Below are 23,976 nucleotides of genomic sequence, written 5' to 3' on the forward strand. Positions count from 1 at the left end.
CTGAGAATTTTTAAAAAGAGTAAATAAAAACATATATGTCCTTTCCATCACAAGGCAACCAACAAGAGATGCATTTACACAGCAAATGACCAGAAGTTCATAGACCATTCAAACTATTAGGTGATTTTTCTTTTTGGGTTTTTTTTTTTTCAAGACAGGGTCTACTATGTAGTGCAGGCCAGCTTTAAACTCACTTTGTAGCCCAGGCTGGCCTCAAACTCACGGTGATCCTCCTGCCTCAGCCTCCCACATGGTGGGATTACAAGCGTGCTCCTATTTTCCTTTAACTTTTAAATATTGGGCTTTGGTGGGGTCTCACCCTCTTCATTCACTTTATGCTTTCTCAAGTCTAAAATGTTTCCTTGGTGATTAATAGACTACTATATCCAGTTTATCAACCTCCAACAAACACCTCAGCTCCAACATGTCCAATACCAAGCAAACTCTTTCCCTCCTCCCTCCTCCCAAGTCCTATCAATTTATTAATATTAATCCAACCTGTCTCCCCTCTCCTTCCCCACTGTCACAACCTCACCAAAATTCCTAGCCTATTGTTCTGCCCTCTAGTAATGTTATTCTGATCACCCATCTGTAAGACTACTTCTAGAGCAAACTTAAATCTCACTAGTTACTCCCCTGCTTAAAATTGTTTGCTGCTCCTACTAGAATATCCTAAAATTTGATCTATGCGATACTAATGTTCCTTAGATGTTAGTGAATATTGCACAGGGAAAGAATGGTAAAATAAGTGTAGGAGATGTGGGGTTAAACAAAGATAGACAAATGTATTTGTTGAAGGATTTTTCATAGTCTTTTATGATTTCTTCAAGTCTTCACTGCATTAGCAGACACTGTGATACTGGGGATTGAACCCAAGGCCTTCACATTGAGCTACATCCCCAAACACCTCTTTTTTTAAAAAAACATTTTGTATTTTGAGGACCGGGGATATATCTCAGTGGCATAGTGCCTGCCTGGCAAGCGCAAGGTCCTCAGTTTGATTCTAGGTACTAAAAAAAACAAAACAAAACAAAATTTGTGTTTTGAGACAGGATCTCACGAAATTGGTAAGTTGCCCAGGCTGGGCTTGAACCCGCAATCTTTATGCCTCAGCATCCCAGAGTGCTGAGATTACAGACATGTGTTAAAACACCTGGCTGCATTTCTCAAAATTATCTGAAAATAGAACCCTTGTTTAAAATAACACCTATTAACACTTCACGGCGTACTTAGAGTTCCTCTAGCTGCAATCTTAGAAATGCTGGCCTGCGGGATAAAAGTCACCCTCCTCACAGCAAAGAGGGAAATCTCAGGAAGATGCTTGGCTTGGCTTGGGAGCTGTCAGAGCGGGAGACGCCTTTGTAAGAGAAGCCAGATTCATAGACTAAATGAAACTTTCATAGGGAGTGATCGGAAGGTAATGGAATAAAAGGAGAATTGGACTTGAATTATTCTTTCTTTGGGTTGTTTCTTCCAAGAAGAGGCAATGAGAGCAGAGTTTCCAGCACAGAGCGCACAGAGGAAAAAACATCTGTGCTTCACGGTCGCAGCTCCCCGGAACAGCGAAAGAACAGATGGACAGCAGTTTAAGACTTTGCTTTCTTATTAGCATCATCCGGGCACCCTCCTCAAAATTCCCTCTTCCCGTGTCTTTTCTCCTCATTCTCCCCCTCCCCCCACCATGCAATCTCCCTGTCTCCCTTCCCCTTCCTCCACTTCTCTCTGAATGGTTTTGAGATACCCTGATGCTTTAAGGATTTCCTCCATACTTGGATGCCATACTAACTTCACACATGATAATCAGTGAGGGAACCAATCAGTAGGACTTAATCATGGAATGTAAGCGCGAAGGAACTTTTCCAGTGTGTGGCCAGGATGGTGACCACTAGTGGACCAAATGGCCAGGGGTCTATCCGAAGTAATGATGGAGGCAGAAAGTGAGCAGAGCCAGGCATGGTGGCGCAGACCTGCAGTCCAAGCACTCAGGAGTTCGAGGTCAGCCTAGGATACACAGTGATTTCAAAGACAACCTGAACTACATAGTGAGACCCTATCTCAAAAAAACAAACAAAAAAAGTTAGCAGAACGCTTAAGTGATATCCAGAGGGTTCCCCCATAGAGGGGAGAGCTGTACTTGGTCATAGGTTTTTAGAGACAGGCTATGAAGGTGTTCAACACCTTCTCATACATGTATCAGTTGATCAGTCCATTGTGAACATCATCAAAGGTTCCTTATATTCTGACTCCTATTAATCTTTTCAGCATTACCTTCAATCAGTCCCCATCATATACTTTAGTACTACATTGGATAACATCATATTTTCTGAACATGTTCGCATCACATTGTTTCTACATGGTAAAGACTATTTGTCTTTTAAGCCCACATCAAATATCACCTTCTCAGTGATGCCTTCAGCAGGTAGAATGAGTGACCCTTTCCTTCATTCTTTCATACCCTCTTGTTGTCTCCACTATGGGTCTCACCATATTATACTACAGTATAATTATTTGCTTCCAGGCAACTGTCCTACTAGGTTGAGAGTTTCTTGAGAACAGAAGCTACCTCATATTTGTTGCAGCATTTCTAGTGTCTACAACAGGACCTAGCATATGACAGCCACTATATAGGTATATATATTTCCAGACAGCAAAGAAGTTTCATAGGATCTTTCATAGATGAAAAGCACTAGCAAGGTAGAAAAATCAGAATGTATGGGTCAAAATTATGCTAAACAGTGAAACTCCAATGAATTAAATTGGGTGGCAAAAACTGCATAAAAGAAAAGCTGATTGAAGTTTGGGGGAAATTTTAAATTTCTCATAAATACTTGAAAAGTGAAGATTTAAAACAGCTTCAATAATCTGCAAGCCAGCATCAGTACCCTGAGCTCCACGAGCTGAGGAACTCTGTGTGACCCCCCACTCTACCCCTACCCCTTAGCCCATTTGCTGACTACTTGTAGGTACTCAAGAAATAACTGTTGAACAAATGAATCCAAATGGTTTCTGATATGTGGGCAATTTCCAATTTTGCTAAAGCAAGTCATTCAGCAATGAATAAACTGAACTGTATCAAAATTGAAACTTGATTTTGTCACTCTTTATATATGCTAAAGCCCATTAGCCATGAAGGATGTATAAAGGAGAAATTTGAAATTTTCAGATACACCTTTACTGCACTTTATGGAGAGATGGCAATCAGAGGGCTTCAGGATGCACACCTGGAGTTACAGTCTCACACATCAAAGACCTGTTTTATCATTTCATTGGTGACCTCCACACTCTGCTATCAGAATATGACAAATCTAGTAGACAAAAAGTTGATTTTAAAAAGTGTGGCATTGGCCAAGGCAGTATTTGCCTGTGGTCCCAGCCACTTGGTAAGCTGGGGCAAAAGAGTTCCTTGCGCTCAGGAGTTTGACACCAGCATGGACAACATAGCAAAGCTGTGTGTCACACAAAGCAAGACAAAACACTAGGACAGAGGACAGCTGGGGGCATGGCTTAGTGATGGGACACTTGCCTGGCATGCACAAATCTCTGTGTCCCATCCCCGGCCCAGCCCTCACAAAATTATGGAGATCAGTAGTACAATAAATAAGTAGGCTACCACTGAATGGTAAAAAGCTTAGTGAACAGGACATGGAATTACAGTTTCTTTATAAATGTACACAAATCATTCACAACTACTATTTACGTATTTGAACATTTAAAAACACTCAGCAAATAAAAAGGCATAAATCCTATGTACTGTAGTCATGGGACACACTTCAGTAAACTGAGAAATAAATAATAAATATAGACTTAGTGTCTACAGCTAAGTGAGAATTAAAAATACTCTCCTGACACTTGACTCCAAAATTTAGAGAATATGGAATATGTCGGGAGAAATGCAGAAAATATAAGTATCCATGTAAAATGTCTGGAAAAACAAAAAGACCCTGGAGTGTCTCAAAAAGTCAGAAAGCAGGGGCTGGGGATTTAGCTCAGCGGCACAGCGCCTGCCTGGCAAGCGCAAGGTCGTGAGTTCGATTCCCGGTACTGGAAAAAAAGAAAAAAGAAAAAAGAAAGCAAAGAGGTGCTCAAACAATGTAAGGACAGGCCCGGTGTGGTGGAACAAGCCTGTAATCCCAGCACTCAGGAGACTGGGGCAGGAGGATCACCATGAGTTTGAGGCCAGCCTGGGCTACACAGTGAGTTCAAGACCAGCCTAGACTGCAGAGTAAAAATAAAACAATGAAAAGAAAGGACAGAAGTATGTCAAGTGGACAGAAGAGAATCTGAAAAGACTCCCAATGACCTAACCCAGAACCATGTGAGCAACAAGACAAATAGCATAATATTGTATTATAATCCAAATATATTGTTAATGTAGCTAATGATATATACTTTGAGTTATAATAATATAGTTACACTGTAATAATGAGCTTATAATATAAATAATATTTTATAAATACTAATCAGTACTACTACATTATATATAGCACATGAACCAATATTGATATAAACAGAGCATTGAGTATTTGAACAAATGGTAGGAAAGAGACAAATCTTTACAAAAGAAGTACTGTATAAATAATATATATGGACACCTCCCCCTCCAAGAGATGATACTTCATCCCCTGCCCCCCTCCAAGGACAGGCTAGACTTGGCAACTCAATTTCAAACAAAAAAATGTCAGAAGGGAAAAACAGTGACTTTGTATTCCTAAAATATCTCAAATTGAGGGATATTTTACAAAATACTTGGCCAGTACTCCTCAAAATCATCAAAGTCGTGAGAACGAGGACAGAGTGTGAAGCTGCCATGGAGTGCAGGCAGACCAAGGAAATGTGATGGCTAAATACACCGGATATCCAGAAGTGCATGAGGGGGCAGAGAAAAAACATTAGTAAGAAAACCGGTGCAGCCCTAATAAAATCTGGAGCTTAATTAATAGTAAATTAATGCCAATTTCTCAGCTTTGACAAATGTATTGTGGTCCTACAAGGTGTTACTATTAGAAGACATTGAGGAAAGGGTGTAAAGGACCTCTGTCATCATCTTTGCAACTTGCCTGCGGATAGAAAATGATTGCAAAATGCACAATTTATTTAAAAATGTATGAGTTGCTGTCAAATCAGTACAAAGAGGAGAACTTACCACTTTGAAATTTTTTATTAGTAAGAAGAGAAGAGGGGGATAAAGGGGTATTTCAGTGGTAGAGCGATTGCTAGTATGCACAGTTCCCAGGACAGCGGAAAAAAGTAGCTGTATCTCCATCTTAAAAGCTGAGGCCTGGCGTGGTGGTGGCACCCCTGTAGTCCTGGCCCTCAGGAGGCTGAGGGAGGAGGATGGCCAGGAGTTCAAGGCCGCCTGCACTACATAGTGAGACTCTGCCTCAAAACACAAAAAACAAGCAAACAAAAACACAAACAAAATGCTGAAAAGTGAAAGAAGAGCTTAACATATGTAAAATAAATAAATCTAATGTCTATCATAGATTTTATTGTTATTAATAATTTTATTTTTTATTTTAAAAAGAAAAGAACAAAATTAAAATAACAAAAATGCAGACAAACACTATAAAAATGATACAGAATTTCAAAACAAGATGACAGGAAATCAACAGTGGGTGTTGTATTACTTATTGTCATCTCCAAAGTAGTTACTCAGATAACCAGCTATAGGTATGCAAGATTGATCAAATAATTAAACATTAACTGTTCCTTTCAATAAGCCAATAGAAATGAGTAGTTCAATTATCTTAGGTATCTTGTGTGTGTGTGAGTGTGTATGTGTGTATATATATATATATATGTATATAGCAATAATTTTAGACTTACTGAAAAAATTGAAAAAGTAGTACAGAGAATTCCCATATACCCCACACCCAAGCTCCCCTATTGTTAACACCTTATATTAGTATGGTATACAGTTGTTATAATTTTTTATTAATACGTGTTTGCAGCATATAATATTTATATTCCTCGTGTGGAGTTGGTAGTGAGTATAACATTGTTTTCCCTCCCTCTCCCTCCCTTTCTTAATCCCTTCCCACTTGAGAAAGATTTATCTCCCTACTTCCTATTATTTTTTTACTTTTCTCTTTGTTTATAATTTGGTTGTATAATTTCTTTTATATGAGAAACCATGCAATATTTAAGCTCGTGTGTCTGATTTATTTCACTTAACATTATGACCTCAAGGTGCATCCATTTTCCTACAAATTATTGAAGTTTAATTAAAGAATCAATATTCTTTTATTTTTCTGTCTTTTTCTGAGACAGGGTCTCACTATGCAGTTCAGGCTGGCCTTGAGCTCACTTTGTAGCCCAAGCTGGCCTCAAACTTGCCACGATCCTCCTGCCTCAGCCTCCAGAGTGCTGGGATTACAGGCACGTGCCACCACACCTGGCAAGAATCAATCTTGATACATTAGTATTAACCATACTTTATTCAGGTTTCCTCAGTTTTTACCTAAGTTCATTTTACTGCTCCATGAGCCCATTCAGGACACCACACTATATTAAGTATTATGTGTCTTTTGACTCCTCTAGTCTTCAACAGCTTCTCAGATTTTCCTTGTTTTGACCTTGACAGTTTTGAGGAGTGCTGATCAAGTACATTGTAGGAGGCCCCTTTCCTGGAATTTGTATGGTATTTTTATCATGGTTAGACTGGGGTTATGGGTTTTAGGGAGGAAGACCACAGAGACGATGAGTCATTTCCATCGCATCACTGCACAGTACCTAATACAGCATGATGTTTCGGTATCAATGGTGACCTTGGACGCTGGGTGAAAAAGTATTAGTCAAGTTTCTCCACTGGACAGTTACGCTTTTACCGCCCTTTTCTTACTGTACTCTGGGAGGAAGTCTCTGCACAGCTCCCATTAAGAAATGGGAAATTGTGGTTCCTTCCTTGAGGATGGAACATCTACATAAATTATTTGGAATTCTGCGCTGGACAGTCGCCTCCAGCAAATTTTAAAAACTTGGATGCAGCCTAGTTTGTCAATTATTTCGTATGATTATTGGGGATTTTTTTTGGATCTTGAGAAAACTTTGCCTGACCTATAGCGTTCTTTTTGCTTGTCGTTATTTTCAGATCCTTCTGTAAAAACAGTGCATTGCATTGTAATAATGAAAAGCAAGTTTTAAAACTCAAAAAAATAGAATTCATACATTTTCAGATGTGGGGTTTTACTCCATACATTTTAAAAAGTTTTACTCCTAATTTTTTTATGAGTGTCTGTTTGTGATACATAATAAGCACATTCATCTTGGGGAACTGGTACATATACATACTGCTTATTAATCTTTTAATTCACTCACTCCCGGATCCCCTCCCCAGCTCTACAAAGTCCAACCTACCTGTTTCCTATCATTTATCTTCTTTTTCGCTCTTTTAATTATTTATATTTTGGATTCCTCATACAAAAGAAACCATGCAGTATTTAGCTTTCTGCATTTAATTCATTTCACTTAGCATTATGACCTGAAAGTGCATCCATTTTCCTACAAATGACTCAAGTTTATCCTTCTTTATGGCTGATTAGTACTACATTGTGTATATACACTATATTTTCTTTATCCATTTATCTGTTGATGGGTCTATATGTCACTTCCAGGCCTGTTTGGCAATATCTCCACAAATCAAAAATTAAAAACCCAAATTTTGAAAAACAAATGTTTAAATACCCATTAAAGTTTGCTAAAACCATCTCTGACATACCAAAACTACCAATATGTGAAGAATCAGTACAAAAAATGGTTTAACTGTGGTACTGTTTATTTTGATGGAAAGTCTGGGCCACAATCAAGTCAAGGGAGAAAGAAGACCAGTAAGATTGGGTCATTTTTCATCTGTTATGTCTACCAGGTATCCAAGTCAGAAAATCCACTGGCAGTTGTAAATATGATTCTGGGAAGAGATAGAATCTGCAGAAAATACAGTAAAGACTTAAAAGTGGATTAGATCACCTGGGGGAGGGAGGAAGGGACGGAAGCACAGAGGTGGGTGTGGAAAGGGAGGGTGAGGGAGAGGGAAAGAGAAAGGACAGGTGAGGAGAAGGGAAGGAAAGGGAGAGAAAGGGAGGTGAAGGAGGAAAAGAAGGGAGGGAAGTAGGGAGGGAAGAGGATGGAGAGAAAAAAAGAATAGAAAGAAAGAAAGAAAGAAAGAAAGAAAGAAAGAAAGAAAGAAAGAAAGAAGAAAGAAAGAAAGAAAAAAAATTGCTTTTGAGTCTACTATTGACAGTTCAGTTTTCTGCTAGTTTTTCACTTGGTAGACTGGTCCTTATCTATTTAGGGGCCAGATTTTTGTCGATAATTTATGGCCCTGACAGCCTCAGGCATTCACTCATTCATTCACTTTGTTCAGTCATATTTGTTGATTACCTATAATGGGCCAGGCATTGTGGGAAACAGAAATAAGACAGACACCTACACTTTGTGCTCAAGAAGTTTTGCACTTTCCTTTTGCCGTGTCTCAGCTCTTCCTGGAAATAACAGCCCTAGAGATTATGTGAAGTAACCCAGTCAGTGGGTTATTCTAATATCTTTGGAAAGAAATGAGAGCATCTAGCATCTCAGAGTGAAAGAGGAGTATACACACATGTAGGCAGATCTTTATCACAAAAGTTCTTTGTTAATGGTCTTTAGTCAGTGCCGTTGGTTGACAACTTGTGTATGCATACATCCAAACTGGCAGGGAATCAAATATTTTTATTAACTATTTCTGAGTATCTTACCTTCCCTAAATCCTCTTAGGTATGTAACGCTTTTGTTTACTTTCATAATCTTTTTTTTCTTTCATTCAAATTATTTAGTTTTTGAAAAATAACTTAAAAATCCCTCATTTTGAAACTCTCTTCCTCCTTGATGCAAATGCCAGCATCCCAAACCATTTCTTCTCAACCCATCACTCAAGCCATCCTTCACTGATCGTGCTTAGCCTTCTGCTTCTCACAATCAAACGTTAATTTTTTGTCATGATCCAAATTCTCACTTCTAAGCAGAACCAGCTCCAAATCTAGAATTCTAGCTGTCAATCTAGCTACATTAAAGTTGCAAATTGATGCCCACAGGAACAATATGTGATGTTTCTTCATTCATTACTCCACTGACTTTTTGCCACAGCCCTGTCAGCTAGGTATTACCAACCCAACTTATCACTGAGGAAACCGAAGTGTAGAGAGATCAAGTAACTTGGCCTAATCAGCTGGGGATTATGGGATGAAGGAATAGAAGTGTGGGAAAACTGAAAATTCAAATGTGTCTGCTCTTTCCCACATCCAGGTTAGCCTGACAGGAAGACCAAGTTGTGAGTGGCCTCTAGTGGAGTATGAGAGGCTAGATATGCCTATTTTCCTTCAGAACATCTTTCCATTGCCCTTCCCAGCCCCTCTGTCACTAACAACCCTGAGGTCCTTCATTTCTTGGTGGCTCTTGTTGTGTTTTAAAGTGGGAATATACCCAGGAGAAGAAACAATAAACCACATTACTAACATATAATCATTATATATCAAAAACCATGTAATAAGCAAATAGGATGATACAGTAACAACCATTTATATTTACTTAGCTCTGTAGATTTTTCAGAGCCTCACTATAAGCTAAAGAAGTGCTTAAGGCTGAGATTATGATCTTCATTTTATAGATGATGAAACTGTGGCTCAGAGACTTTGAATGACTCATCCAAAGTGACACACTTGAGCTCCACTTTCAGGATCAGAGTTCATATTTAGGTCTTTGGATTTTCAGTCCTATGTTATTTCCTTTCTACCACAGTAACTCAAGGGGCTTATGGCTGAGAATTCAAGATGAAGAAGTAAATGGCAATTCAACATACATGAAGAAGTAAATAGCAAGTCAAGATAATAGTATAAGTAATGTTAAAAGGTATTAAAAGTGCCAAGCGACTGACAGGCAATAATTACAGCTGGAGTGACCAAGAAGGTCACTGTTGGCAAGCATCAGTGTACAGGGCCTCCAAGAGGAAGTGAGACTGAAATCTAGCCTCGGAAACTGGTAGAAAAAGGATAGCAGGAGACCAAAGGGAGAGCATTCCAGTGTTGGAGACAGAAAAAATAAAGTACAGAGATGAGAAATTGTAAGTCTTACTTGGAGAAAGAAAAAAGAGACTGGCTTAACTAGAGAAGAGATTTATATTTAGGAAGAATGGCAAATAAGATTGAAAAGGCCCTCTTGAATTCCTGACTAAAAGATTTTGACTTGTAGACAATAGAGAGCCATGCGTTTTGAGTAAGGGAGTGAAATTCTGAGAAGAGCATTGGGGCAGGTTGATCTGGCAATGTGCATTGTGTAGGATATATTTGTGTAAAAAGAGACAAGAGGTAAGGATCAGTTAGAAATCGATGAGAATCAGTCAGGGGAATGGTGATAAGAGCAAGTATTGAAATGGTAGCACTGGGACCATAAAAGAAGGCCAACTAGAACCAGCAAGCCAAACAACAACAACAAAACCAAACCAAACCAACCAAACAAACAAAAAAACAATGTCAGAACCTAGTGATACAGGGAGAAAAAAAGAGTAGAAGTTACCTGGGAGTTTTCAGGTCTAGGTGAGTTGAAGACGGAAGATACCATGAGCAGAAATGGGCCAAACTGGTAGGATAACTGGTTCAGAGAGCTGCATTTTTCATATCCTGAGTTAGAAATAGCAATGGCAGACATAAGTAAAACAGTCCAGGGGCATTGAAGACATAAAAGTGAAGCTTGGGAGAAAGGTCAGGCTTGGAAGTGAGTTGGCATGGGGAATGGAAGGAGCCATGGCAGTCAGAAGACCAAGGACCCAACCTCTCTTCTGGCCCTCATTTAGTATGTCATAGGTACGTCATCTCTCTGCGTCTGTTTCCTCACCCGGAATGTAAAGGACAGCTCAGGCCCCACATGATTTCTGAGGTATTCTCAAGGACCATGAGTCAACTAAAAATATTCACTTGCATATAGTTCTCTCCAAAAATGTCCATAATCTGATAGGGTAGTTATTAAATAATCCCCAAAGGCTGTTACTCTGGGACAGCTCTCAGGAATTCTATTCACTTAGGAAATAAAATTAAAGAAAGAAATGTCAACAAAGAAGACAGGAAGTCATCACAAAGAGGAAAGCTGAAGGAAAATGATTCTAAATCAAGAGGATAAAATGAAGAACTAAATTAAGGTATTATAATAAATGGGATAAATATTTAGATCAAATATAACAAAAGACTAACACATACATTAAAAAAATTCATTTAGTCATAAGAATACCACTAAAATGCCCACTGGCAAAGAACAAAAACAACGAATATAAGAAAAAGTGCGTTCAATCCCGTGAATAATCACGTACATGAAATGAACAAAGCAAACGGGCAGCAGACCAAGAGATGGAGGGAGAGGAGAAGAAGAGGAGGGAGGCAGACATGAGAAGAATGAAGATGTATTCTGTTCATGTGCCAACTCCCCATAATGAGTGCAGTCATTATGTACTGCAAACATGGGCTGATAAAAATTTTAAAAACTAAACTAAAAAAAATTTAGCCAAACAAATGAATATTTAACCACCCAAAAGTATTTCTTATAAAGCAAGGGAACTGAACCACTCATCTGTCATGACACTGAAAATCCACGCAGTCATTTCAAAAACCATGGTCCATTAAAGTGTTCATGCTCTTTAGTCTAATAATCCCACTCCTGGAAACTTATCTTAGAGGGAATTATAAAGGAAAAAAATCCATCACATTAACATGTTCAAGACACAGAAAACAAAATAGTCCAATAAAATGTAACCTACTGATAGAAGTAATTTTATGTGACCATTGAAATTATAAATGCAAAAGCCTGTATCAACAGGGAGACTATCTACAATAAAAAATGGTAAAGCAGAATTTAAAACGTACATATGCTATGAGTATGCTTCTATAAAATATCTGTATGCAAATGAACAAATCTTAGAACATGGAAAAATGAAAATCATTGTGTAAGTTTTAAAAGTGTATATTTCCTCTGAAAATTGCCTTTAATGTTGCCTAATGAGGTGCTTAAATGCTGTTTTTATTTTTTAAAAATTTCAAGGAGGCCATGCCATAGAATCAAGTGAAATAGGTAAAGAGAAATATAGAGAATAGCTCATTAGAGGTCTTGCTTAAGAGGTAATTTGTGCTCTGGTAAGTGCAGGCAAGTAAGAAGGAAATCAGGTTCAGAGGGTTAAGGAATGATTTTGGTTGAGGAATTGGGGTTTATAGTATTCTGTCCAGGAATTTGGTAATGAAATGAATAAAGATAAATAGAACAGTAGGTAAAAGAAATAGTAAGGTTAAGGTATAAGTGGTAATGCATTGTGTTTGTTGTTTTTAAGATCTATGAAATCAGTGAGGGAAGAGACTGACAATGATGAAGAAGGATAATAAAGGAACAAGAAAGAGGACCCACTCTTCTTCTGGGACTCCAGGGAAGAAAGACAAGGTAAATAAAGAAGCAGTGTTATTGTGAATGATGCAGAGAGAAGTAGGGGTCTTACATCCTCTCTGTTTTGCAAGAGGCAAGGTAACCTGCCTAAGTAATCACAAGGGTAGGATGGAGCTGGGGCCTGGGGAAGGAGAGAAATACATGCAACAGTCACTATGGACCATTTGCTAGAAATGCAGGAAGATAAGATAAAGTTGCAGGGAGTGAAATTTTGGTGGGTCAAACCAGCCTTTAGCATTGGCCCCAGGAGAAAGCTAATGTGTTTAACTAAAGCTGGAGTACGACAAGGAAGGCAGCCGCAGTAGCACACCAGGAAGTCCAGGCAGTTGCTCTCCATTAAGCAGAAGTGATGGAGGAGAGAGCAGGCCCACTGAGCTTGGATGGCAGGTAGAAGAGGTGAGGGGCTAAAGGGAGAGAATGCAGAGGAGGAGCAGTCTAGGCAGTAGCCACGAGCCTGGGAAACTGGTAAGCAGTGGGGAAGAAGGCCAGTTCATTCACTCGTAACGGACGGGACCCTGGATAAGGAGGGTCTCAGACATCCAGGGAGAAAGAAGGAGCTCTTTGAAGAACAGAAAAGGGGCACAGGGGTACTGAAGTGATTTTTCTGCTGCCCAGCCCCAAGCCAACTATCCAGACAGAGAGAGCTCTTAGAAGCCAGCAAGAATTTGGTATCACCAGACAAGTAAGGGATTGGAGACAGGTCGGCAAGCCTGGGGTGGAAGAAAGGCAAGACTTGGGTCTAACTCAGATCAACTGGCTAGACGACAATTTCAGAGGAAGTATAAGCCGACCCTTCCCATGAATGCTTGCGAAGAACTTCGCATTTCCCAAGGTTTAGGAGGCAGCTTCCTAAGTTCTATGTTCACACCCAATCCTATAAATCCATAAGCGCTAAGAGAGTGCTGGGGCAAAGACACAAGTGAATGGGTGGAAAATTCTGAAGGGACCATCCTAGACCCAGTGCCCTGCCCCGGCCTCCAAGTCCTAAAGTCTGATGTGAACAAGCTGGTGACACATTTATCGTTTATCTGGGGAAGGAGAGAGACAAGGGAAGAGTGAGTTCCGGACATCAATTCCTGACACCTTCACACGCTCTACACAAACCTGCTGTACCCCTGGGTGCAGCCCTGGCAGCCATCGACTCAGAAGTTCCTCCCTCTCAGTCTGAACCACCCACGCTTTCATTAAGTACAGGAGAGCTATCAAACATGTTCTCAGCAAACATCGGAAAGCAGGCCGAGTCTCATTCCTGTTCCAAAGTCTGTTGTCAGTTTGGGTCCTGCCCCTTCAGGCCCCTCAGGTCCCCACCCTCCTGGCTGCTCACCAGATCTGTAGGGCCACGCCTCCAGGGACTTGTGGAGCCCTGGCACACAGGCTTCCTGAGATTGCACCCTGTTTCAGCACCTAGGTAGGCAAGACTGTCCTGTCTTCAAGTGGGAACCAGGAAGTGGGCGTGGGTGCTATCCATGGCACATATGGCATGTATGATATGCAGCGCCCCTACTTCCTGCTTCTGGTTATCACCATCAGATAAATCAGGCCAATCCTACAATTATCGCACCCTCTCCACCCCTCCAGTTGAATGCTCTGGTCTGGCTGGAGCAATGCACGCCGTGGGAGGACATGGGGGAAATGGAGTGAGAAAAAGGACCGGAGAAGCCTTGCAGAATCCAGAAACAGGACTAAGGCCCCCCCCAGGAAAGGACAGAAACAAAGAGACAGAAATAGAGGCAGTGGAGTAACCACTACCGCCTTTATCTGCAAAAGGAGAGGGCAAACGAATCACTTCGCCAAGTGTCATTAAAGGGTTCCCTCACTCCTGCCCACACTCACTCCCTGTCCCCTCACTTTCCAGTTTCTGATGTTACGATCTACCTGCCCTACGGGCAGGGCAGCTACTGTTGCGGGAGGTGGATGCCCACCTGCAGCTGCCATCCTCAGGCAGGGACACCAGTGCCAGAGAGGAGGCAGCTATGCGGGGCTGGGCTGTGCCACCGCTGCAGAGGTGCTGGAACTGGCGTCGGTACTTGTTCCCAGTGAGAAGGTAGAGTACCGGATCCAGGCAGCTATTGGCACTGGCCAGCGGCCGAGTCACTTTGTAGGCCACGTTGACAATGTTCAGCATCTGACAGTCAGCCTCCAGTAGCCTTGCCAGGTAATAAATGGTGCGGGTGATGTGGAAAGGTACAAAGCAGACGGCAAAGACAGTGAGGACCACAGTGATGGTGCGGAGAGAACGGAGACGAGAAGATGACTGTGCAGCTCCTGGCAAGGGCCGATACAGGCGGTGGACCATGAGCCCGTAGCACACCAGAGTGACCAGACAGGGCAAGCCAAAGAGCAGCCCCATGACTGCTGAGCTGAAGTGCACGTAGTGGTCGAACTCCTCAGGCCGCGTGGTGTCGTGGCACAGAATGGTGGTCCCCCTGGTGCTGGTCGTGACAAAGAACAGGTTGGGCACGAGGCAGCCAGCAACCACCAACCAAACTCCTATGCAGAGAAGGGCCGCAAAGCGAGGGCGGCCCCAGCGTAGTGCCCTCAGCGGGTGGCAGATGCCCAGGTAGCGATGCACGCTGATGCAGGTGAGAAAGAGGACACTGCAGTAGAGGTTCCAATAGAAGAGAAAGCGGATGAACTTGCAGAACCCAGTGCCAAAGGGCCAGTGGTTGCGGGCGGCATAGTAGTAGACAAGGGTGGGCAGTGACAGCACGTACAAGGTGTCCGACAACGCCAAGTGGAACATGTAGGTGGCTGTTGCATCCCAGGGTCGGAGTCGGAAGAGGAAGAGCCAGAGTGTTGGGGCATTGAGGCCCAGGCCCAGCACAAAGACAACTGCGTAGCTCACAGGCAGCAGGATGAACTTGAACTCCTCATTAAACCAGCACTCCAGCTCCACTTCATCATCTCCAAAGCCAGGGCTGGGGCTGAGGGATGTGAACAGCGAGGGCTCTGTACTGGCCATGGCCTCCTAGAAAAAAGAAAGGGCAGAAATAAGAATGGCTGGATTTCCCTCAGACCTCCCCCACTGTACCTTCACCTCTGCTCCCGCCCTGGCCCCAGTTCCCTGTACTGTATTTGCCCCTGACACCTTCCCTCCACCTGGCTGTAGCCCAGGAGCTGTATCACCACCCTTGCCCAAGAACTCTGGCACATCTCCTACCTGATCCCCTTGAAGCTGAGCCCAGTTGACTCTGTCAGCCTTTCCCTTGGAAGCTAGAGGTCAAATTCAAGGGGGTGGGGCTTAGGGTGGGTCCTGTCCCATCCCTGGAGATCATCATAGCTAGAAAGGACCTTGGAGACTATCTAGGCCAACCCACTCAGCATACAGATTGGGAAACTGTAACCCAATAAGGTTATGATTTAACCACTTTGAAATGATTGTGGGAGGGAATACTGTACACAAGGAAACATCCAAGTTTACAGAAAAGCCAGGCCCCTGGAGATAAGTAAATTACAAGAAGATTATATTTAAAAAGAAGATTATATAAAACTGTGGAAGGGAACAGAAACATGGGAAATAAATTTTAACACGGGCCACCACAAGACAGCATATTGAAAGATTTTAGAGGGGCTGGGGATTTAGCTCAGCGGCACAGCGCCTGCCTGGCAAGCGCAAGGTCGTGAGTTCAATTCCCGGTACCGGAGAAAAACCAAAAAAAAAAAAAAGAAAGATTTTAGAAAATCTAAACTATAAGGGCTGATCGAAAATGTGGTAAAATATATTACAGCAAAGCACATTGCCTATAATTCCCCTCAAAATATTCCTCCTCACTTCAAACATACTTATTCCATTGTTCTTGCTGCTTTCACAAGAAGTTCTGGAAGTCCTCTTTTGTGAGTGAATTTATGAGGTGTGATTTAAAAGAATGCAGTGAATGCTGCTTCAGAGTCAATACAAAGCAAAAAGAAGCTCAAAAATCGTGATGTATCCTCATCCACCTCATTCACTGGAACTGGCGCTGGCTGACTTCTTCGCTTTTCCCCAAAGTGACAGTGATCATGAAAGGTAAATGTTTTCATTGCATTCAGGACAGGAAGGCAGCCATGACAGCACACCTAAAAACACTCAGGAGAGAGAACTTCTAGAACTGCTTCAAAAAGTGGCAAGGTTTGTGGAGATGGGAAGGGGCTCTAGGAATGGGGAGGGTGGGAGGGAAGAGAGGGAAAGGGGAAGTGAAAAGGATCAAGATTCTATATGCATGAAGATAGTTATACTACTGATTTCTCTCAGTTCACTGAAAACAAAGGTTTGTGCTCATATTATTTGGACAATTAAATGCCCATATCTTATGTTCTGAGTAATTAATTTAAAGATAACAATGCACAATGTATTAACCATTGTTACCCTCCTATTATCTTATTTTGAAATTTTTTTCTATTTAAAATAAAAAAGATTCTGTATGTATATGTATCACAAACACAGTAATAAAATTATCTTTAAAGTAGCAAGAACAAGTAGATAAGCATATTTGAAATATGGGGAAATATTTTGAGGGGGTTAACGGCAATGTGTTTTTTACTGTAATAATTTTTTTTAAAAAAATTAAATAGAACCCTATTTTGTGTCACACCTCATATATTTTAACTCCATATGCTTATAATTATAGCAAATGTTTATACAGCCTTTACTATGTGCTGAGTACTGTTCTAAGGATTTTATAGTTATTGATGACTCCACCGACTATCTATGAAGTAGGTTCTATTATTGTCCCTACTTTGTTGATGATAAAACTAAGGCCTGGGTAATGTATTTTGCTAATTAGTGATAGAATCAATTTTTGAAACCAGGTAAGCCTGCCTTTGGACCAGACTCTATGATCCATGACTTAACCAGCATGCTTAGTTGCCCCTCTAAGCAACTGGCCGTGATCCATAGAAGGATCAACAAATATTTACTGAGGGCATTTTGTGTGCCTAGTTTAGTTCTAAGCATCATGAGTGAACAAAACAAACACTACCTCCTAATCTAGTGGTGCTTACATACTGCTGGGGGGTAATAAAGCTAATGAGTAAAATATGCAGATTGTGATCACTGTTACAGGGAAAAATAAAGGGAAATAGGAAAAGACAAGAAGATAAAGGGAAATAGGGAAACACAAGAGAAAGAGAGAACTGCTGTTTCAAGTACTGGGGTGATCTGAATAAGGACAGAGTATTGTGAGGAAAGGGAAACAGAAGATGAAGTCGGAGAATTTGTCAGGGACCAGATCATGAAGGTCCTCTGAGGCCATTGGGAGGGTACTGGTTTTACCGAGTGAACGGAAGGCTTATACAAAAAGGCTAATAGGAAAAAGTATCGTGGTTAGAGTTCTACTGTAGAGGGCCCACTAGCCGACTATATGCTGAAAATAGACAGCAGGGCTGGAGGCACAGGAATGACCAGGCAAGAGGCTGTTGCCGATAGAGATGATGGCAACCTGGACGCAGTAGCAAAGGTGACAAAAAGTGGTTAAATTTTAGATAGATTCTGAAGGCGAGACAAGATTTACTGATGTGGGTGTGAGAAAGAGGAGTCAAAATGACTCAGAGGAAAAGATAGCCTCTTTTAAAATGGTGTTGGGAAAACTGGCTATTCACATGCAGGAGATTGAATCTAGAGCCGTATCTCTCACCATGTACTAAACTGAAATCAAAATCAAAGAACTAAATGTTAAACCAGGACACCTTAACCTGCTGGAAGACAAAATAGGTAAAACTTTTGAAGGCATGGGTATAGGCAAAGACTTTCTGAACAGAGCTCCAGTTGCATAAGAAATAGTGTCAAGAATCAAAAAATGGGATCAGAGGCAGGTGTGGTGGCACATCCCTATAATCCTTGCACTTGGGAGGCTGAGGCAGGAGGATCGCTGTGAGTTCAAGCCCAGCCTGGGCTACATAGTGAGGTTAAGGGCAGCCTAAGCTACATAGTGAAACCCTGACTCAAAAAAACAGAAATAAATAAAACGAGACAAAAAAACAAATGGGATCACATCAAGTTAGAAAGCATCTGCACAGCAAAACAAACATCCAATATAGTGAAAAGAAAACCTACAGAATTGGAAAACATTTTGTCAGCTATTCCTCAGACGGAGGGCTCACATCTAGACTACATAAAGAACTAAAAAAAAATCCCAACATAGAAAACCCAATCAAAAAATGGGCAAGCAAAAGGAATAGACACTTCACAGAAGAAGTACAAATGGCTGACAGATACATGAGGAAATGCTCAACTTTACTGGCCATGAGAGAAGTGCAAATAAAAATAACGTTGAAATTCCATATTATCCCAGAAAGAATAGCCATCATCAATAACTCAAATAATAAGAAATGCTGGAGAGGCTGCAAGAAAAAGTAACTCTTCTACACTGTTACAGGAATAGAAAATAGTACAACTACTATGAAAATAAATGTGGAGATTCCTCAAAAAACTGAAGCTAGAAATTCCATTTGACTCAGATATTCCCCTTCTAAGTATGTTTCTGAAAGTATTGAAGACATCCTATGACAGTGATACACGCATGCCCATGTTTATAGCACCATGACTCACAACAACTAAATCTTGAAAACAGGCCACATGCTCATCGACAGATGAATGGGTAAAGAAAATGTGGTGTTTACACACAGTGGAGCACTACTGTGCCATAAAGAAGGATGAACTTGAGTAATTTGTAGGAAAGTGGATGCACCTTGAGACCATAATGTGAAGTGAAATAAATCAGAGAAAAAAGTTAAATATCACACGGTTTCTCTTTATAAGTAATCCAGTGTAGAAATAAATAGCAAAATAAAAGACAGATAATAGGAAGTAGGGAAGTAGATCATTCTCAGAAAGGAAGGGAACCAGAAGATAGAAGCTAGGTAAGAGAGAGGAGAGATAAGGGATGGAATAAAAAGGAATTGAGATGTGTTATGTATATAGACCAACTCCACACAAAAATATAAACATTATATACTGCAAACATGTATTTTAAAAAGGAAGGGGATCAGCAAGTGGGTGGAGGGGAGGAAGGGAAAGGGATGAAAAAGGAATTAACATGCACTATGTACATGAACCAACAATCCACAAGGAATGTAAACATTATGTACTACACACATGTACTAATAAACTGAGATACAAAAAAATGTTTAAGGACTCTGAGATTTCTGACCAGAGCAATAGAAGAATGAACACACTGTTGACAGGTGTAGGGAAGGCTGAGAGAAGAGCAAGTTTGGAGAAAGATGAGGAGTTCATTTCAGCCCAGAAATGCTGAGAAAAGAAAACCTACAGAATTGGAAAAAATTTTGTCAGCTCTTCCTCAGACAGAGGACTCACATCTAGAATATATAAAGAACTAAAAAAAATCCCAGGATAGAAGACCCAATCAAAAACTGGGCAAGCATGGTGCTGAGCACCTGTAATTCCAGCACTCTGGGAGGCTGAGGGAGGAGGACTGCAAATTTGAGCTAGCCTGGTAACTTAGCATGACTTAGAGAGACGCTATCTCAAAAACAAAAATAACAAAAGAGCTAGGGATGTAGCTCAGTGTGTGAGGGCCCTGGGTTCAATTCCTAGTACCACAAAAAATGTTTTTCGGATGCCTATGGCACATGTAAGAGGAGATGGCCAGGGGGCAGTTCATGCCTTCTTACAGATGCTAGCCAATAAGCTTCCCTTAACAGACGCCACCTTTTCCTGCTCAGCACCTCATCTCTCCTGGTTGCTCCAGACACCCTGATCTGTGCACAATGGAAAAGGTACAGAGAATAAGTCCAGATTTTTGAGCGCCTAAAGCCAAGGCACGTCAAACTGTCAGCAGCTGTGGGTCTGTGACCCCTAGAGCTAGCTAAGGCATCAGTCAGCATGTTTGTCTCAGGCTCACGAGGTAAGTTGGGTCCAGAGGACTGTGAGCATGAAGTGGGCAGTGCTCTTGGGAAGGAGTGAGCAGGCTGCAGCAGAATCCATTGTGAGCGAAGCTGGGAAGTAATGAAGACTCTAAACCCGATCCTCGAGTCCTGAAAGTGTTGCCCAGATGTATCCTGGGAGTGAGAAGAGGAGGCAAGCCTGTAAAGAAAGCTCTAGAATCTGGACCCCAGATCTATGGGAAGGCCTGGAAACCTAGATGGAGGAAAACTGGGGCTCTTGCCCTGTGGCCAGGAGATAGGTGGGATAAAATGTAGGAGTGGAGGAGCAGTCATAACTGAGTCCCCAGCAGCTGACTGCTGTTATATTGTATTAAAAAGCAATAATAATTGCCAAGGTTTTTGGAGCCAGATGGACTTGAGTTCAAATCCTTATTCTTCTGCTTATTAGTTATAGGGCCCTGAGCACCTCTTTGTAATTTAGTGTCCTCACCACTGAAATAATAATAATACCAAGTTTTGGGGGTTTTCTCAATATGGATTGGTTAAAAGGTGAGGAAAGATTTTGTAAGTCATAAAATATCTCAACTGTGTAAGGTTTTTGTGGTTTTGTTGTTTGTTGGTTGGTTTATGATGCTGGGGATTGAACCCAGGGAGAACAGAGCTATGTCTTCACCCCTTTTTTACTTTAAGACAACGTTTGCAGTACTTCTGGGAAGATGGCAGAGTGGTAAGCAGCAACTACCAGCCTCTTCAAGAATTGGAATCCAGACACTGAAAAATAACAATTTGGGGAAAAAAGGAAAGAGGGAGTTCGATCCGTGGGACCCAGGAAAATCTGAAGGGAAAATTGTAGCCTATGGAGAAATTAAAGAGAGACCACAATGCATAAAGAAGAAAGAGGAAATATGCACTTTATCCCCAGCTCCTGGCTTATGGTTAGAGAAAGGGAGATGGAATCTACCGAGACACAGTGAAAGTGGGTGACTCCACAGGCCTCCTGGGAGAAATGTACCAGTAGAACAGAGCAGTGGATGCCCTGCACTAAAATAGCTGGTGAGTGACTCCACGCCAAGCATCTGCCCTATCCCCTGGACAGAGTGCCTGATTGGATGCCATTATAGGGAGGGGCCAACTGAACTTGGGATTTAGAACAGCTGTAGGTTGGCTTCATCCAATGGCTCACTGTTAAACTCCCACAGTGACTGGGTGAGGGATGGTCACAGGAGACATCCACATTCAGACAGCTGTGGTCAGGGCAGCAAGAGACACCCAGAGTGTTATAAGCTAAATGACTCAGTCCCCACCCCCATAACCAGTGGCCAGGTTCCAATTGAATTTCTGTGGAATTGAAGGTCCAGAACCAGCACCCCACCCTCATCCTACTGCCAGCTTGCTGGGATTATCCAGCACAGAGCTGGGCTCTGACTGCCTCTTGTGTCTACCAGCAAGAACAGAGTCATACCTTGAATTGGACACTGCCACAAAACTGTAGACCACAGAAAATAGCCACAGAAATCACAGAAAAATATCTTTGCTTTTGGACTTTTTCTTAGTTTTTGTTCATTTGGGGTATGGTTTGTTTGCTTATTCGTTTCTGTTTTGTTTTGTTTTTTTGTTTTTTTTTTGGTTTTTCTCCGGTACCGGGAACCGAACTCACGACCTTGCGCATGCCAGGCAGGCGCTTTTGCCGCTGAGCTAAATCCCCAGCCCCTCGTTTCTGTTTTTTATTTGCTTATTTGTTTTCTTTTATTCTTGTTTTCTCCTTCTTTCCTTTACTCTTGTCTTCTTCACCAGTTCCCTGAGGCTTGGGTATCAGTAGTCCTTCAGCTTTGCTTCTAATCTTTTATTTGTCTCATTTATTTTTCCTCTTCTCCCTTTTAATTTTCTCCTCTTAGGGTAAAATCATTCTATTCAGTGGAGATTTACTATATATAATTTTCTGGTTTGGCTTAGATTTTGTTATATAACTATATATCTTGTACCTAGGGTTAAAGGGGGCAAATTATTAGTTATCATAATTTGTCATTTTCCAGTCTGTGTTTGGTGATATTGCTATTACTGATTGTACTATTTTGGCCAGCATGATATAATTGTTGAGATCAACTGATCTTCCTTGTATGCTGATGACTAGATTGTCTGGGAGTTATAAGCAATACTAAAGCCCAGTACCAAACAAATGGCAGGTAGACCAAACAGGCTGCAATCTTTCAATCCTAAAAAGCAGAAGAGGCAGGATCCTGGGACAGATGCAAAGGCCATAAGCCAGCTACACCTAGAAGACATCTCTGAAAAGTAGTAATTTCTCAAAGAAGTCTCAGTACTAGTAATAAAGCTGCCTACCATAAGCAATTACAAGCATCAATGCAGAAAATGAATTTTAAAAATATAAAATGAGAAAATATGGAAGCAAGATACAATCTCAGACCTCCAGCATAGTGGAAGATAGCTATTGGGAAGGAGGAAAAACATGTTCAAGTGGGAAGGGGAGCAAGGAAGTGGGATGGTGTAGGGAAGAAGGAAAAAGGACAAAAGAGAATGGAAGGGAAAAAATGGAACCAAAGCTTTGTAAATGGAAGGCAAAGAAGGGTTGGAGGGAGTGGGGAGGGATGGGAAAGAAAGGAAGAACGAAGGTATATTACATACAGGTACAAATTCCCTATGATGAACGCTATCGTTATGTATATCTAAAACATCCCAATGAAATTAATTTTAAAAAAGAGACATTATCTACAGGTACAAATGCCCTAAAATGAATGTGATCAATATGTATGACAAATACGAACTAATAAAGAATAAAGTTTAAAAAATTAAGAAAATGAAATCAACCAATAACGAATGCTGGTGAGGCTGTGAGGGAAAAGGCACCCTTCTGCATTCTTGGGAGTGTAAGTTGGTACATCCACTATGGAAATCAGTGTGGAGATTCTTCAAAAGACTGAAATTAGAAGTTTTATACAACCTAGCTATTTGCCTTCTAGATATTTTTCTGAAAGAGTTAAAAGCATCACACCAGAGTGCTATATACATGTCCATGTTTATAATAGCACAATTTACAATAGCTAAATCTTGGAAACAGCCCATATCCTCATCAATGGATAAATGGATAAAGAAAATGTGGTTCTTATATCAATGGAGTACTATTCTGCCATAAATAAGGATAAACTTGAGACATTTTTAGGTAAATGGGTGCACTTCAAGACTATAACTTTAATAGTTATACTACTAATTTCTCTTAGTGCATTGAAAAGAAAGGTTTGTGCTAATATTGTTTGGATAATTAAATGCCTATATCTTCTACTCTGAATAATTAATTTAAAGATAATAATACAAAATGTATTAACCAATGTTATCCTCCTATTATCTTGTTTTGAAATGTTTTTTTTTCAAAATAAAAAACAAACAGAAGCAAAACTTGTATTTAATCCATTAAAGAAAGAATTGGAACCCAAACTATGCCTATAAGGAACCTCTCAAGTTGTACCAGCAGCTGTGTCCTGTTGAATTCCTACTTTATTTCAAAGATGATAAATTTAATAATTCTAAAAGAGACTATAATTTTAAGTGAAATAAATCAGACACAACATTAATTTTACATTCTCTCTCTTGTGTGAGAAAGCCAAAGGGTAAATAAAAAGTAAAAGGGAGGATCATTCTTGGGAAGTAGGAAGAACTTGCTCAAATGGGAAAAGGAAGATGGGAAGG

At 40.9% G+C, this 23,976-nt stretch overlaps 1 protein-coding gene across 3 annotated transcripts; it reads right to left on the bottom strand.

The window, feature by feature from the left end:
• Nucleotides 1-8,172: 8,172 nt before the first annotated feature.
• On the bottom strand, nucleotides 8,173-15,690 carry P2ry4 (pyrimidinergic receptor P2Y, G-protein coupled, 4). 3 transcript variants are annotated; one of them, XM_005401616.2, is made up of 3 exons: nucleotides 15,611-15,690; nucleotides 14,373-15,418; nucleotides 8,173-10,649 (listed from the first exon to the last, which is right to left on the bottom strand). In XM_005401616.2, the coding sequence occupies exons 2-3, from the start codon at nucleotides 15,410-15,412 to the stop codon at nucleotides 10,643-10,645; spliced, it is 1,047 nt and encodes a 348-aa protein (XP_005401673.1). In that variant the 5' UTR covers nucleotides 15,413-15,418; nucleotides 15,611-15,690; the 3' UTR covers nucleotides 8,173-10,642. The 3 variants fall into 3 exon arrangements, with proteins under 3 accessions (XP_005401673.1, XP_005401672.1, XP_013358251.1); XM_005401615.2 differs by lacking the exon at nucleotides 8,173-10,649 and having other exon boundaries at nucleotides 14,176-15,418; XM_013502797.1 differs by lacking the exons at nucleotides 8,173-10,649; nucleotides 15,611-15,690 and adding an exon at nucleotides 15,550-15,571 and having other exon boundaries at nucleotides 14,176-15,418.
• Between the last annotated feature and the right edge of the window lie 8,286 nt (nucleotides 15,691-23,976).

The sequence above is a fragment of the Chinchilla lanigera genome, unplaced genomic scaffold, assembly GCF_000276665.1.
Source record: "Chinchilla lanigera isolate Chin_1 unplaced genomic scaffold, ChiLan1.0 scaffold00074, whole genome shotgun sequence".
NCBI classification, from domain to species: Eukaryota; Metazoa; Chordata; class Mammalia; order Rodentia; family Chinchillidae; genus Chinchilla; species Chinchilla lanigera.